At 43.0% G+C, this 17,703-nt stretch overlaps 1 protein-coding gene across 9 annotated transcripts in view; it reads right to left on the reverse strand.

Annotated features, from left to right (window-relative positions):
- upf2 (UPF2 regulator of nonsense mediated mRNA decay) overlaps positions 1-17,703 on the reverse strand; it is a 129,943-nt gene that overhangs the window by 111,383 nt on the left and 857 nt on the right. For all 9 annotated transcript variants that reach the window (XM_086010778.1, XM_086010780.1, XM_086010779.1 and 6 more), the window contains exons 2-5: positions 17,150-17,245; positions 16,157-16,262; positions 9,610-9,990; positions 4,944-5,723 (exon numbers count right to left, since the gene is read on the reverse strand). In XM_086010778.1, coding sequence (XP_085866904.1) covers positions 4,944-5,723; positions 9,610-9,989 — 1,160 coding nt within the window. In that variant the 5' untranslated portion in view covers position 9,990; positions 16,157-16,262; positions 17,150-17,245. The remainder of the gene's footprint in view (positions 1-4,943; positions 5,724-9,609; positions 9,991-16,156; positions 16,263-17,149; positions 17,246-17,703) is intronic.

Here is a 17,703-nt window from a genome sequence, read left to right on the forward strand (position 1 = left end):
TTGAGTAGACTAGGCCTATATTCTCTAGAGTTTACAAGAGGGGTGATCTCATTGAAACATACAAAATTCTTACAGGGTTTGACAGGGTAGATGCAGGGAGGGTGTTTCCCCTGGCTGGGGAGTCTAGAACCAGGGGTCGCAGTCTCAGAATAAGGGGTTGGCCATTTAGGACTGAGATGAGGAGAAATTTCTTCACTCAGAGGGTGGTGAATCTTTGGAATTCTCTACCCCAGAGGGCTGTGGAGGCTCAGTCGTTGAGTATAGTCAAGACAGAGAGCGATAGATTCCTGAATATTAAGGGAATCGAGGGATGTGGGGATAGTGCAGGAAAGTGGAGATGAGGTTGAAGATCAGCCATGATCTTATTGAATGACGGAGCAGGCTTGAAGGGCCAAATGGCCGACTCCTGCTCCTATTTCTTATGTTATGTGATTAAGAAAGGCCCTTCAGCATCGTTTCCAACAGGACATCCTTGGCAAGAGTAACCCTGTACCAGAGCTGTACACCTCTAGTGGAATTAATGCGCAGTATCATGGAATCATAGAATAGTACAGCACAGGAGGCCATTTGGCCCATCAAGACTGCGCCGAACAGCAATCCAGTTAGCCCCACTCCCCCTTAGTGCTGTGGGACCTTTTACGTCCACTTGAGAAAGCAGACGGGGCCTCGGTTTAACGTCTCATCCGAAAGACGGCACCTCCGACAGTGCAGCACCATTCCAGTGTCAAGGTCACCATTGGGATAAGAAACACCAAGATTTTTAATGAAGTACAAATGATAAAATCTGGGAGGACTGTGATAAGCAGTTTTTTTTTTTAAAAAGCCAAGAGGAAAAATGCAGTACTCGATATGGCTCTGGGTAATGAATCGGGACAAGTAAGTGACCTGAAGGTAGGAGAACAAAGATAATGCCATAATTAAGTTTACAGGCAAAAAAATGAAGAAAAATTGGAGCAAAAAACAAAAGGTGTCAGACTGGAAAAGAGGATATTTTAGATCGATGAAAGGGGACCTACCCCATACTTATTAGATAGAAAGAAAAAACAAGACACCAGACTATCAATGGGTAATCCTTCAGTGCGAGACAAGTACAGTACAGACAAAACCCAGTCTGTCCGGGAGTAAAGGGGTACGGGAAAGACCAGAATCCCATTGATGAACAGGAGCATTAGGTCAAAGTTACAGTTCAAGGAGGCGGCTATATTAATTCATAGTAAGGCTATTAACACAAAGAGAGAGAGAGAAATAGCAAAAGTGTAGAAGAAAAGCAAAAGGGTTCACAGAGTATGAAAAAAGGCTGGCAGTCAACATAAAAAGTAATAGCAAAGGCATTTCAAAAGCAAAAGGATAGTCGAAGAAAGGGTCAGAAAAGGACATTTTATAATAGAGATTAAGAGTGGTAGGAATACTAACAACATTTCACCTTAGTGTTTATTGAAGTTTTAAAGCAGGACTGCAGCAGTGTCAGAAGCAATGTAGCAGAATCTCTAAATATTAAAAAAAGAAATTGTAATAAAGGGGATAATGGGACTTAAAGTTAACAGGTCACAAGCCCTGGATGGGCTGTACTCCAGAATACTGAGGGTGGTTAGGGATAAAAAACTGGGGCATTTTTCTCAAGCAGCTAAAGTTAAATGGGAGGTCAAAGAGAGATATACAAACTTAGAGGATTACATCGGATATACGGCACAGAAACAGGCCATTCGGCCCAACCAGTCCATGCCGGCGTTTATGCTCCACTCGAGCCTCCTCCCGTCTTTCCTTATCTAACCCGATTAGCGTAACCCTCTATTCCCTTCTCCCTCATATGCTTATCGCCCCTAAATGCATCGATACTATTCGCTTCACCCACTCTCTGTGGCAGCGAGTTCCACATTCTCACCACTCTCTGGGTAAAGAAGTTTCTTCTGAATTTCCTATTGGATTTTTTGGTGACTATCTTATATTGATGGCCTCTAGTTGTGCTTATATTGAAATACTGTTTCAACTGGGGTCAATCTGCAATAAGGGAGCATGAACTCAAGTCCATCACTAAAAGAGGAAGGGGTAGGTTAGAAAAATATTGTTTCCACTTAGGGTTACAAGAACATGCAATGTTTTACCACAGATGGCCACCGAGGCAAAGACCAGAACATCATTTATAAAGGAACTGGATCAGTGTTTGAAAATAAATATACAAGGATACAGGAAAGAGTGGGGACATGGGATCACAGTAGTTTGCACCAATTGTTGATGGGTCTAATTTTTCTTTCATGATTCTGTTCTGCAGAAACTGTTTGCAATGGAATGGCCTGCTTGGCCACTTCAGACTGCATTGAGTGTAAACCACACATTGTGCACAAGTCGCATGGAATCAGAGAAAGTTACGGCACAGAAGGAGGCCATTCAGGAAATCATGCCTGCGCCAGCTGAAAAAAAGCTCTCCAGCCTAATCCCGCTTTCCAGCTCTTGGTCCGTAGCCCTGTAGGTTACGGCACTTCAAGTGCATATCCAAGTACTTTTTAAATGTGATGAGGGTTTCTGCCTCTACCACCCTTTCAGGCAGCGAGTTCCAGATCCCCAGCAACCTCTGGGTAAAAAAAATTCACCTCAAATCCCCTGACCAATTACTTTAAATCTATGCCCCCTGGTTACTGACCCCTCTGCTCAGGGAAATAGGTCCTTCCTATCTGCTCCATGTAGGTCATACCAGGGAAGGGTGGCAGGATTATGTCCCTGAAGGGCATTCGTGAACCAGGTGGGTTTTTACAATAATCTGGCAGTTTTGATGCTCATTTTTCCTGATACTAGACCATAATTAACCAGATTTATTGAATGTAATTTCACAAGTTGCCATGGTGGGATCAGATCTCTCAACCTCTGTGTTGCTAGTCTTCTACCGTATCCTTATCTCTAGCACAAAAGATTCCAGCTCTAGTTCTTTTACCACAGCCACTCAGCCAATTTAAGATTTTTTGAGTTGACAATCACAGGATTGTGTCTTTAGGGACATTTCCTACAACTATAAGCAGGTCATCAACATGCAAATAACTGGGGGAAACGTGAGACAAAAATAGTGCAGTGAGAACAAACTGCTTTTTAAAAAGAACTGCTTAATCCATATTAACATTCCAAATTAATACACATGCTGATTAACTAGAGCAAAATGGAAGGGAGGCTGCCTGTTTTGTTAGGGCTAATGCTTTGTGCTTTGTTATTTTGCATTGTTGGGATCAGAACTGTATTTGTTGGCATGGCAACTAAATAAAGTATTTTAAACAGCTGCAATCGAGGCACAGGAGAGGCACGTGCAGCTCCTGGCTGTCCACCCGTCACTGACTAGCACATCCAGTAACATGAAAGCTAGGTAGTTATCACCAGCACACTTGATCATATTTTTGCAGTGTCATGTGAACCTATTAATGCAGGTGGCCATCATAGTGATCTTCATGCAGTGTATGATGACGTGAGCAAAAGAAACGAGGCTGACACTGCAGGGCAGTGCTGAGGGAGTGCCGCACTGTCGAAGGTGCCGTCTTTCGGATGAGATGTTAAACCGAGGCCAGTCTGCTCTCTCAGGTGGACGCAAAAGATTCCATGGCACTATTTCGAAGAGGAGCAGGGGAGTTCTCCCCGGTGTCCTGGCCAATATTTATCCCTCAACCAACATCACAAAGATTATCTGGTCATTATCACATTGCTGTTTGTGGGAGCTTGCTGTGCACAAATTGGCTGCTGCATTTCCTACATTCCAACAGTGACTTCACTCCAAAAGTACTTCATTGGCTGTAAAGCGGTTTGGGACGTGCGGTGGTCGTGAAAGGCGCTATAGAAATGCAAATCTTTCTTTTTCTTTCTTTGGTGTCTCCAGATTGTGATCTTCAATAAGACATCAATAGCATGCACTTGTATCAATCCTCATGTCGAGGAACGTCTCCGAGTGCTTTCTGTGCAGTGATTCTTTTGGTCATTGTAATGATTAGGGCTTCAGTAACATTACTTACATCAGAAACAGCAAAATATATTCAAGCTGAGCATATATGATTTTCTGTTGCTGTCATAAGCAAAGTGCCACTACCAGTCAAAGGGGAGTGACAACATTTTGCCACTACATTCTAGCTGAGCGTCCTCAGTTTCCCTCTTCTGCTACTTGTGCATACTGCCAAACTCAAATCTGCTTTAATGCCATTGGATTAGACAGAATTTGTTAACTTATATTTTAAGCATTTTGCCATTAGACTATTGTCATCCTAGTACAAGAGTAAGGAAGTCTTACTGCAATGGTACAGGGCTTTGGTGAGACCACACCTGGATGTACTGTGCAGAGTTTTGGTCTCCTTATGTGAAGAAGGATATACTTGCCTTGGAGGCAGTGCAACGAAGGTTCACTAGATTGATCCCTGGGATGAGAGGGCTGTCCTATGAGGAGAGATTGTGTAGAATGGGCCGAGTTTAGAAGAATGAGAGGTGATCTCATTGAAACATACAAGATACTGAGGGGGATTGACAGGGTAGATGCCGAGAGGCTGTTTCCCCCTGGCTGGAGAGTCTAGAACTAGGGGGCATAGTCTCAGGATAAGGGGTCGGCCATTTAGGACTGAGATGAGGAGAGATTTCTTCACTGAGGGTTGTGAATCTGAATTCTCTACCCAAAGGGCTGTGGATGCTGAGTCGTTGAGTGCATTCAAGGCTGAGAGAGTTAGATTTTGGGACTCTAGGGGAATCAAATGATATGGAGAGCAGGCAGGAAAGTGGAGTGGAGGTCGAAGATCAGCCATGATCTTACTGAATGGCTCGAGGAGCTGTATGGCCTACACCTGTTCCTAATTCTTATGTTCTTATGTTACCATACACTGCATCAAGATCACTATGATGGCCACCTTCATTAAGAGGTTCACGTGACAGCAAAAATCCATTGGTAACATTACTACTTAAAACGACGAAGAAAATGTGCATGGAATCACCTGTTCTGCCTCTCCAGATTCTGCAATTCTCGGTGGTCTTTTTTAAGATGTTTGGTGAGTGAGGTAAAGTACTCCCTCAACAGGTTCATGAAGGGCTGCTGTTTCTCCGAGCCGATTATCTCACTGGGAGGGAAGCTGAGGTTGTATTTCTCCGAGGCAAACTTCATCTTTCTGGTCACCAGGCTAGCAACATCATCGCCACAGTGTCGGCAAAAACTGATAATCACAGAGACATGGGTGTGAGAGTCACGATCAACAGAAATGATGTTCTTTAGCTGCTCATAAATGAGCGACAAGCCTTCTTTGTCGGTGAAAATTCCGCAAATGGTCAGTTCTGCGATGAAGCGCATATCAGTCCTCAGTTTGCTGATGTTTGGAGTTTTTTCCTCCCTCCGGGCTTCAAAGTGCTTTCTCCAGCCTTGTAGAAGCAAGGGTGAAAAGTCAACATATCGCAGGTGGAAGAGACAGCAAAGGTGAACAGCACAGTTCACGTCAGATAATTTCAGCTTGGCTTCGACGACGGATGCAACAGCTTCCGCAATGTACTTGCTCAAGTTCAGGATGTTGAAATCACTGGAGAGGGAGTCTCGCTGCTGTTCAGTGATAGTTCGGAGCTTCTTGACAAACGCAGTATTTTTCTTCAGGCTCGAGTCCAGCCTGGTAAAGAAACTCTCCTCTGGACGGCTGTCATGCGCAATCTGGTTCTTGCTGCGGAGTTCTATTCTTGTTTGATGACGTTCCCAAGCCTCTTGATGCAGCTGATACGCTTCCTCCATTTCTCTACAGAATGAGGAGAAAAGCAAAGCAAGACTCAGAATCTGAACACAGTACGATAAAACTACAAACCGAGTTCCAGCATTTTGAAAATGTATGCATTCTAATTATTTTTAAACACCTTAAAATCTAGAAGGAAATTAGAAAATTGTAGCTCAGCCTCGTAATTCCTAGGTCATAACCTGCAATTCAGATGCAAAGATTCATCTGAATCCTGTGACTGTGTTGTCACCTTTGATGCTTATAGCATCTCTTCGTCCTTGCACCAAAAGAAACACTAAAGCGAGTTACAGGAAATTCTTTATTATCCGGCACCGACGGGACCGGCGTGGTGCCGGTTTATCAAAAAGTCCGGATTACAGAGAGGTATAGTTAAAAGGTACGAGAGCTCCGTACGCAGCAACAAATCCAGGCTTCCTTGTTGCTTAGCAACAGGTGCAGGAACCCCGGCCACAGACCAAGCGTCCCTGTTGCTTAGCAACAAGTGCAGGAACCCCAGTTACACAGCCACAGATCCAGGAACTGCCACTAATATGAAGTAAAACTTACCTGAACCTACTCCTGAATTTTGCCGGTTAACCGAGATTTCCGGTTATTTAGGTGCCGGTAAATCGAGAGTTTCCTGTATTTCAATTGTTCACACTAGTACACAGAACATATTGGTCATGAACGTGCACAACAGATTAATAAAATAAAAGGTTCACAAGATAATTATGGATGAGGAAGGTTCTTCGGCCCATTTGATTCACCCATCCAAAGAGGTCCAAATGTGCCATCCTTCCATTTTAGGGTTTCGCCTCCTCTGCTCTATAGAGGCAGTGAAACTTTGGCTCAGTTTTAGCATTCCAGCCTCGGAGTCAGAAGATGAAATGTTCGAGCCCCACTCCAGACAACCCAGGCGAGCTCTGGCTCTGAATACGGGATGCAGAGTACGTCCAGCGGGGGTATTGCGTCCAATGGATGTAGGTGTGCCCCCCCCCCCCCGCAATTGTAAAGAGTAAGTGAGGCTCTTTAGCCTTGGTTGCAGCCCACCTAGGTACAAAGATAAAAACCCTGAGGACTGCAACTGTAAACCACTCAGCTGCTCTTCCCTGGTTAGGACCTACTCCAGGGCAAAACACAACAGACGGACGGAATCTACCTAGAAGTTTATTCCACATGTCGATCACTCTTTGCACGAAGAATAATGTCCTGGTACATGTTCTAGAAATACCCTTCTCTGGTTTAAACCCGTGTCCCCTAGTTCGATCCTTGCAGTTTAATTTGAAGTAATACGCTGGGTTAACTGTTTCTATACCCGTAACAATCTTGTACACTTTAAGGTCACCCCTCCTTTCCAAAGCCCAAGTTTCTTCAGTCTTTTCTTACAACTCATACCTCTTACAAAGTTACATAATCTTGCAACGGGATAATACAAAAATAACTTGCTTGAACTTCACCAGTAAATATGTCATTTTTCAATAAGGTCACAATCATCTGTACCATAGACAGACAGCTCTCCCTTGCAACCAAAGAGAGTTCCCAAAAATCGTAAAGGTAACTACAGATGAGGGAGGCCATTCAGCCCATCTTTCCACAGAAATCCATGGTCCTCTATGACAGCACCTAACTGCCTCTCAAATGATTCCCCTTCACAGCGCCAGGGACCCGGGTTCGAATCCGGCCTCGGGTGACTGTCTGTGTGGAGTTTGCACATTCTCCCCGTGTTTGCGTGGGTTTCCTCCGGGTGCTCCGGTTTCCTCCCACAGTCCAAAGATGTGCGAGTTAGGTTGATTGGCCATGATAAAATTGACCCTTAGTGTTAGGGGGATTAGATACGTGGGGTTATGGGGATAGGGTGGGATATGTGTTGGTGTAGGGGTTACGGGGATCGGGTGGGATATGTGTCGGTGCAGGCTCGATGGGCCGAAATGGCCTCTATCTGCACTGTGGGGTTTCTGTGATTCTGTGATTCAATACCCAGAAGACTATTCTAGGAATTAATCACTCTGCATGAAGAAGAGCTCCCCCACATCAGTCTTGAACTTGCCTTTTATCGGTTTGTACATTTGCCCCTCGCTTTACGGTTATAATTTAACTTGTAAATGTGCTCTGAATTAACCCTTTTTCATTCTGATTAAAGATCTTGCATTTCTATAGCGCCTTTCACGACCACCGGACATCCCAAAGCACTTTACAGCCAATGAAGTACTTTTGAAGTGTGGTCACTGTTGTAATGTAGGAAACGCGGCAGCCAATTTACACACAGCAAGCTCCCACAAACAGCAATGTGATAATGACCTGATAATCTGTTTTAGTGATGTTGATTGAGGGATAAATATTGGCCCCAGGACACTGGGGAGAACTCCCCTGCTCTTCTTCGAAATAGTGCCATGGGATCTTTCCCATCCACCCGAGAGAGCAGACAGGGCCATCTGAAAGACGGTACCTCTGACAGTGCTACACTCTCAGTACTGCACGGGATGCCAGCCTAGATTATGTGCACAGTTCCACGGGCAATCACCGGTATCTCATCCCTTGAACCCACAACCTTTTGACGCAGAGGTGAGAGTGCTACCACTGAGTCACACTTGACACTCCAAAAAGATGACTTCAAAAAGTAGATCATTGGCTGTAAAGCGCTTGGGGATATCCTGAGCTTGTGAAAAGCACGATAGAAATGCAACTTCCTTCCACCCCCAAGTTCTTTCCAGGTCATGATACAGATCAATGTCACCACAGTACATAACACAAGTCCAATCTTTCAAATTAACACGGGTAATGAATAAGTAGGTTTTACCTGAGCTGCCCCAGTAACACTGCACACTCTGGCTTTGTCTGGATCTTAAGCACCATCACTGTGCACACAAAGGTTTTTATGACATTCTGTATGTGTGCGTGCTTGGTGTTCGTCCAAGTTTTGATGTAGCCCAGAGCACCCAGGATCCATAATCAGAAAACTTAGCTTAATACAGGGATGGGCAATTAATGCTGGCATTGCCAGCGACGCCCAGGTCCCATAAAAGAATTTTAAAGAAAAATGGGGCAGTAATTCCTCCCCAAACGCGCGAGTACGGAAGGGGTACTCACGCGTCTGGCCGGAGGAAATGCTGGTTTTCAGCATGCACAGCGCATGCGCTGAAAACCGGCATTTCCTCTCCTCTAACCCAAGAGGTGAAGAGGCTAGCGCGTGCGCTGTAGGGGGCAGCGCGTGCGTCTTGGATTTCCTCTGTTTTGGGGGATTTGCGCATGTGTTGCCTCCGGTCTTTACGCTTGTAAAAAGCACACGTAAGTATTTATTTTTACAGGTAAGTGGTGTTTTATTGCAGTTTAGAATTTTTCTTTCCACAGGTTTATTATTTTAAAGAATCTACAATAAAGGTAAGTTTAGTTTTAGACCCTTTTTATTAAAAATTTATTTTTTCCCCAAAAGAAAATTATTGTTTAAATTATTTTTTTAAACTTATTTATACTTAATTTAATGATTGGGATGTTTTTTAAATTTTTATTTAAAGTTTAAATAGTGTTTTGGGCCCCCGTAGTTTTCATGAGTTTGACAGTTCTTACTCTCAAACTCATGAATGAACCTTCCCCTCCCCTGATTGGTTGTACAGTGCTCACCTGATCCCAGCCGGCACATCGCACTAACTACGCCGCTGGATCAGGTAAGCACTGCGCGCCGACATCTGAACCGGGCCTGTGACAGGAAATGCAAGCAGGCCCGGGCTTCAGATGTCAGCGCGCAGGGTGAGTGCACATCGGGGGCTTGCACGCGCGGCAAGCCCCCGACACCAAGTTCTGGGCCACTGAAGATACTTAAAAGCATCAGGGAAGGTCATTATGTACTAAAAAAAAGTCGATTCAAAGTCCAAGTTAACTCTACGGTTATCAGATATCTTTAAACCAATCTTACCTCTGCTTTGCTGCTTCTTCTTCTCTCTGCCTTTTTTCCTCCTCCTCCTGTTTTTTCCTTTCCTCCTCCTCTAGTTTCTTCTTTTCTTCCTCTTCCTTCTTCCTTTGTTCTTCCTCGGCTTTTAACTTTTCTTCTTCCTTCTTTTTGCGTTTTTCATCTTCCTTTTTGCGTTTTTCATCCTCCTGCCTCTTCTTTTTCTCCTCTGCTGCCTTTATGCTTTCCCTTCTGCTGTTGGCCTTCAGATCATCCCGGCCTTTTTCCCGATTTGAGGTTGCCCTCCTCTCGGTGCCGTCCTTGTCTTTACTGCTTCGATTCTCATTGCTAAAAACTGCAACATCCTTCTCTTCCATGCTTACAGACTTTTTATGCTCTTCTGACATTCTGTCAAAAACAAACAAAAAATGTGAAACAAGGAATAAAGAGCGAAAATGCTGGAAATACTCAGCAGGTCAGGCAGCATCTGTGGAGCGAGAAACCGAGTTAACGTATCAGGTTGATGACCTTTCGTCAGAACTGTCAAAAGTTAGAGATGTAACCAGTTTTAAGCAAGTACGGAGGCAAGGAAAGGGGGAACGGGAGGAAAGGACAAAAGGAAAGGTCTGTGATCGGGTGGAAGACGGGAGAGATTAAACGGCAAAAGGGATTATGGTACAAGACAAAATGGGGTGGTAATGGGACAAGTAAAGAAACAAAATATGGGTTTGGAGGGGCTGTAAATGGCAACAGCAGAACCATAGCACGGTGGCATAGTGGTTAGCACTGTTGCCTCACAGCGCCAGGGACCCGGGTTCGAATCCGGCCTCGGGTGACTGTCTGTGTGGAGTTTGCACATTCTCCCCGTGTTTGTGTGGGTTTCCTCCGGGTGCTCCGGTTTCCTCCCACAGTCCAAAGATGTGCGGGTTAGATTGATTGGCTATGATAAATTGACCCTTAGTGTTAGTGGGGTTACTGGGATAGGGTGGGATATGTGTTAATGTAGGGGTTGCGGGGATCGGGTGGGATATGTGTCGGTGCAGGCTCGATGGGCCGAAATGGCCTCTATCTGCACTGTGGGGTTTCTGTGATTCTGTGATTACCAGCACCTGGCGTCCAAAAATATATGAGGGCAGAGGTTATGATCTGAAATTGTTGAACTCGAGAGAGAGTCCGGAAGGCTGTAAAGTGCCTAATCGAAAGATGAGGTGCTGTTCCTTGAGCTTCACTGTCCCCGGCCTCCCCCACTGTTACAGAGAGGTCAGAGTGGGAGTGGGGCAGAGAATTAAAATGGCAAGCAACCAGAAGCTCAGGGTCACGCTTGCGGACTGAACGGATGTGTTCAGCAAAGCGATCACCCAATCTGCATTTGGTCTCCCCAATGCACCGTAAGCAGCGAACACGGTATACTAAATTGAAAGAAGTACAAGCAAATCGCTGTTTCATCTGGAAGGAGTGAAACAAGGAAAGCTCATTTACTCATCTAGTATGTTTCTGGTGGCATTGCTCACAGGTAACCTAGGGTAGGAAAGCAAGAGTGATGGGATCTGTACTGAGTTGGGGATCTCATGGTTGTCACCATTACTGTGAAAAAAATAACATCCAGAGAATCTCTGCCCCATTGATTGGGTGATTGTCACATTTCCCACTTCACTGGTCGATAAAATACAGCCATCTTGTGTACCAATCTTTAACCTCAAAAATGGCGTGCGGACATGTTGAACACAAAAAAAATTGTTGGATGAAGAGAGGGATAGAACCATTAAATAAATGAGATAGCATGCAACTTTCTATTTGATACCCAATTCAACAAGTGCAGCAGTGAGGCTAGAACTAGGGGGCATAATCTAAGAATAAGGGGCTGCCCTTTCAAAACTGAGATGAGGAGAAACTTCTTCACTCAGAGGGTAGTAAATCTATGGAATTTGCTACCCCAGAGAGCTGTGGAAGCTGCAACATTAAATACATTTAAAACGGAGATAGACAGTTTCCTAGCAGATAAGGGAATTAGGGGTTACGGGGAGAGGGCAGGGAAGTGGACGTGAGTCTGGATTCGGATCAGCCATGATCCTATTGAATGGCGGAGCAGGCCCGAGGGGCCGTATGGCCTACTCCTGCTCCTACTTCTTATGTTCTAACATAAACTGTGTATTTCCAATACAATAGTCGTGGCATACGAGCCTTCCCTCAAGAATAGGCAGACTATATAATTCACTCCCACCTTCCTACCCTCCCCAAAACAAGGCCCAGTGCATGTGCATGTGGTGCTGCTGTCGGTCTTACAGGTCTATCATAGGTTTTCGATTATACCACACTGATTAATATACTTTAAATACACCTTAATTGCCTCAAAATGTAATTTGTTTAAACCAAATTTTGATTAAAAAAACAATCTGGATCTATAACAGGCTTTTTTGAGAGACTGGATGGCCGAAAGATGCAGCAATTCGCATACTGAGAACTCAAAGGTGCTGGTGCATGTCTACCGGGAGCTAAAAGGAATGAGAACTGGCTTACAACAGTGATTTTCAAACTTTTCTGTGTGGGATCTCCTTGCATATGGACACACTCCCAGGGCTGCCCTTATTCTAATTTACAAAAAAGACAGTCTCAACTACACAAACAATTTTCTTTTCTCGTGTCCGACATGCGTGGAAACCCATCACTACACTTTAGTCTCTAAACTAAGCACTATACACATATAGAGTTTATATGACTGCCCGGTATGGTATGTTTACCCTCTACCCATAAGGACTTTCTAAAATCACGCAAGTTGAGAGCGCTTTGTGCGCCCAGGGGTACTGCTGGAGTCCAACCAGCTAAAACTGAGAAGGGCCAACTGTTGCAGAGTTAAACTCTTCAGTTAAATTAAACAGGCTTGCTGGTCAATCAACAGCATCCTGGAGCACTGTGGACCTGCTTGGTTCAGATGTGGCATTACAGAAGCCTGACTTGGCTGCAAACTTCCATATGCAGGTGTGTCATCTTGGAGTTAGTTGCCTTGATCCTTAAAACTAATTAAAATAAAATTGTACTATAATCACAGAAAATGCTCTTTTTATTAACGTATACAGCAGCAGAAATAGCATGCTAGTAAATCAACAAATAATGAAAAAATAAGAAATCTGATGACCACCAGGGTTCTGGGACCAATATTTGAAAACCAGTGGATTACAAAAGCATCAACAGGGTCAGGAGAATAGAAATTGAAGCTCTCAAGCTTTGAGATAGATCACATGAATACTGAAATTAAATTATACATGTTAAACATCAAAGCTTTTTACTGCCCTAAGTGAGAGCTCCCACCACTTTCAGATCAAACACTGTAGATGGATTCTACTGCAGTGTTACGTCAGATTCAAGAAATAAAATGAATCAGGCTTAGGCTGGGATATGGTAAGAACGTAGGAACAGGAGTAGGCCATTTAGCCCCTCGAGCCTGTTCCACTATTCAATGAGATCATGGCTGACCTGCAGCCTAACTCCATATACCCGCCTTTGCCCCATGTCCCTTCATATTTTTGGTTAACAAAAATCTATCACGCTCAAATTTAAAATTAACAATCGACCTAGCATAAATTGCCGTTTACGGAAGAGATTTACAAACTTCTACCACCCTTTATGTGAAACCTTTGAGGCTTCATTAATTTCAGTGGGGCCGCTAAAACTGAAAATTCAGTTCATTTTTCTCTGACAATTTCAACTCTCTCCTCTACATTATTAGCCCAGTTTTGTTTCCCTCGAGCTCTGATCTCAATTTCTCCAACCCACAAATTTTCTATCCCATACAACTTACCAGGCCCAGGTTCTCACTAACCAATAGCAAAAAGCCTCAAATGTTTGAAACAAAGCACGCACTATTGAATTTACACAGATAAGTCTCTTTGAATCTCTGTGGCAAGGAGGCGAGATGACACCTGCGGTTTTTAACTTTATAATTATTAATAATTTTGAGCAGAGATTCTTATTTTGTAGAATGTGCTCTTTAATGATGAATTTTTTTGAGACCACACTCAATTAAAAAGTTCTCTTATTGAATATGCTTTGCAAGACAGCTAAAAAATCTGGAGGAGCGAGAGAATCATGATTCAGCAGCAAGCCTACAACACAAATATCTGAGGATTCAACTGAACAAATTCTTATTTTCCAAAGTGGCAATGGCAGCACTGGATCCTATTTTTCGGCGGTGGGCTGGACATCAGCAAGAAGGGGGCAGTAAGTTACCACTCTGGATGCAGGCTGAACACTGAACTTTCCATATTGTGTCTGAGCACAGACTGAGTTCCAGCCGCAGCATCACAAGCACTAAATCTGGAGTGTATCCGGGTTAATCTGATACCCGGATAATGATGTTTAGTACACCTGTCACTGCACTAATCTAAGCTCCCACTCTCGAAATGCAGGTACAGACTAGGTATATTCCAAAATGACACCCAATTGCCAGACTTTTAGCGGTCAGGACAGCTCGAGCAATTGGAGCTTTTTTAATTGAAGAAACTTTAATTATGATTGAGGCTTTTAAAATGATGAAGGAAATAGACTCTGTCCTAGAAAACTGGTTATTTGAAAGAGGTAGGAATGGGAGACCTAGAGGGCAAAAGCCGAGAGTTCGGTTAGATGCCTGGAAGTATTTCTTTTCATAGAGTCTAGAACAGATTACAAACATGTCTGAATAAGTGTGGTTTCCCTGCAGACCATCAAAAGGGAGCAGTACATGTTCCTGAGAGTGGGGAACATCTCGAGCTGTGTAAAGTGGGTGTAGAGTAGCTGGGATTAGGGATGCTTGCGTTGCTGCAGTCTCCCGAAGCTTGGCGGGATACCTTGGGAGTTCAGAGAGGAAGCCACCAGTTTTTCCTACATTAGCATGTTGGGGAGGGTGGTGGAGGAGAGGATGGATGTGCGTGTATGCTGCGTCTATACGGGGTGGGCTTGAAGGACCAGGTGGCCTTTTGTTTTTGTATGTTTTCTTGACGAGGAAGGCAGCCCGTGAGTCTTCCACATCCCACCTTAAAACATCTGATTTGTGTGTTTTTTTTTAATTCTCAAAAGGAATGGGAATGTGAATAAACTGCACTTTTCAAGGAAAACCCACACCCATTTCCTACAGCCTTGCGCGTATCTGGTTCTGCAGTAAGCGACAATCTATTACAACTCCAGCTATGGGGGAAGGCGAGGGAAATGAAGCAAAAAAATGGTAATATAAGAATTGTGTGTGAATTTGAATAAAGGTTTTAACACAAGCTATTTCAAATGACCTAATCACATAACCAAAATACTGTCTTTAGATTTGCTTTGCTCATCCTGCCATTTTCTACCACTTGCTTACCTTTTGCCTTTCCTCTCCCTTTCACTCATCCTGTTTTGTTTCTCAAGTTTTCATTGAATCATTTTTTTTTTTTTTTAAATGAGGCCTCACTACTAATCTGTCATACTCCATCTGTGTATCACTGTTTCTGCAATAGCATTGAATAACAAGTGCATTAAATAACGAGTTGGAAAAACATTTTGGCGTAGACAATGCAAACTAGACGTTGATAAGATTTTGGCAATGTTATTATTCATTTCTAGGAACTCAAAACCAGCATTCTACATGAAATAGCTGTGTGACCTCTCAATGCCAGCAGCAATAGGGTTGGCTCATTAATAATTTTACTGACCAGATAGTTGCTGATGGTGGAAAGAAGGATACAAATAATTGTAAGGGGGTGATTGGAGGAGAGTGGCTTCAGTTTGTCTCGAGGAATATAGTGAATTTAGGCAACTGAGAATGAACAAAAACTGACGATGAATTTCACCGATTCTCAATTTTACAATGTTTCATTGAATTTGCAGCACAGAAACAGGCCATTCGGCCCAACTGGTCCATGCCAGTGTTTATGCTCCACATGAGCCTTCTCCCACCTTACTTCATCTCACCCTATCAGCATATCCTTCTATTCCTTTCGCTTACAAGTACTTATCTAGCTTCCCCTTAAACGCATCCATGCTATTCACTTCAACCACTCCTTGGGGTAGTGAGTTCCACATTCTCGCCACTCTCTGGGTAAAGAAGTTTCTCCTGAATTCCCGACTGGATTTATTAGTGATCATCTTCTATTTATGGCCCCTAGTTTTGGACTCCCCCACAAGTGGAAACATGCTCTCTACATCTACCCTATCGAACCTTAAATTAAAATTAATCTAACTGAATTAAATCGGAACTTTTTAAACCATTTTACTGTGTAATTAAGACAAGTTAATACGAGGAAAAGCTAACCTATCAAATGCACTGGAGCACCCAACTGGCTGTACCATACACAAATTTAACAAAACTGCTTTCACGTGACCTATCGTCTTGGAGTAGCATAGCCCTATTTAAGCAATTTGTTTCTAATATAATTTTTTTAAGCTACACTTGCAACTATGCCAAAACAAACCAGATTTCAAATAGGTCCCACGAAAACCACTTCAATTGTGCCAGACATAGGTGGAAGTCAAATTTTGGCACCAGTCATATTATTCCCACCATAACCACCGGTTTCCACAATCCCACCTGTGAAATCACCCTACGGTTTAAGTCTGGAGAATAACTCACCAGGAGAACGGAAAGCGTCAAATGTTCAATGCCACATTCCAATAAACTAGGCATACATCAGGTACACTATTGTCTGGTGCAAAATCCAAGGGAGTCCAGTTTTACTCTAAAAATCACAAAACACAGTTGGGTACAGTAGTTCTGACCAGTTATAATTTCAATATGCACTTCAACTCATTGTTACCATATATGGAGATGATGAGTAATATCACATCGATACACATTTAATCACTATAATGCTTTTGAGCACAAATCATTTCCAGGTACACTGCAACTGGCTCCAGAACAAAGGATTGTTGGTTTTCTTTGTTTTAATTTAGTAGAGTTCAGAAATTGTTCAAAGTGGTGATATTAGATGAAGAACCAGACTTTGAAACCACTCCAGTTCTTCCCATGCAGCTTAAATGTTTGTTTTTAAAAAAATGAAGAAACAAATCCTAATGATAAATCAGTTAAACAGCAGCTCATAAATCAGGCACAGAACCCAGAGTAAAAGAAAGCTTAGGAATTACAAATTATGAGGGGTGCTGAGAAGGTAAATGGGGGAAAACTATTTTAACTGGTTGGTGAGTTGGTAACTAGAGGGCATCAATTCATGATCATCACCAGAAAAACACCAGAGGTAGGGAGAAATGATTTAGGCAGAGGGTTGTTCAGACATGGAATGCCCGACCAGAAATAGTGGGTTGGAAGCCAAATCCATAATTAAAAAAGGGAAGGGGATAAATATGTGTCAAAGAAACATTGTGAAGACAATGAGACGAGCAGAGGACTGGGACTAGGTGGAGAGCTCTCAGAGAGCCAGCACAGGCATGATGGGCCGAATAAGCCACCTTCTGCGCTGTAAAATTCTACGATTCTAAAATTCACTTTTTTTGCCATCCAACAGGCAAGTGACAAAGGCACAACTACAGTAGTATGAATTCAACAGAGACAAATCCAGTTGATCGCAACTTTTTTTCCTCTCCACCTACTATGACACCAAACTCTTACCGTATACAGATGAATCTGGGAAGGCGCAAGATTAGCCTTGGAGATACTCGGCAGGATTGGGCTAAAATGGCTGTCTCAGTGTAGCTCGGCACAATTCTGTAAGGACAGGGAATTACGGTACTATTTAATTTTTTTAATCTACAAAATTCATGTTCTGAAATGGAGATGTCATCTCTCTTTCTCCAACCCACAACTTAACTTTTAAATATCCTCTGTATATAAACTATTAATTTTAAAATATATGTATAGCAGAAAATTTGGTTGAAGGAACAATGTACAGAGCTTGCCATATCTATAGCAAGCTGTATGTATTGTTTCTTCAACCAAATGTTGTTATACTATTCATTTCAAAATTAAAGCTAGTTATTTTCAACTTTGTTATAAACCAGTGTTTCAGTTTAAAATCCCTTATCAGTTATAAATACCACAACAGACTGCAAACAATATTTATAGTTCTTTACATTTCACCTGGCTTCAAGGTTATACAAGATGTCATTAGGAACATAGGATTAGTTTATTACATAAATATTTACTGTAAAACAAACAGGTTACAA

This window comes from Somniosus microcephalus, chromosome 17 (genome assembly GCF_052327205.1).
Source record: "Somniosus microcephalus isolate GS21.2 chromosome 17, FLI_Smic_1.0, whole genome shotgun sequence".
NCBI classification, from domain to species: domain Eukaryota; kingdom Metazoa; phylum Chordata; class Chondrichthyes; order Squaliformes; family Somniosidae; genus Somniosus; species Somniosus microcephalus.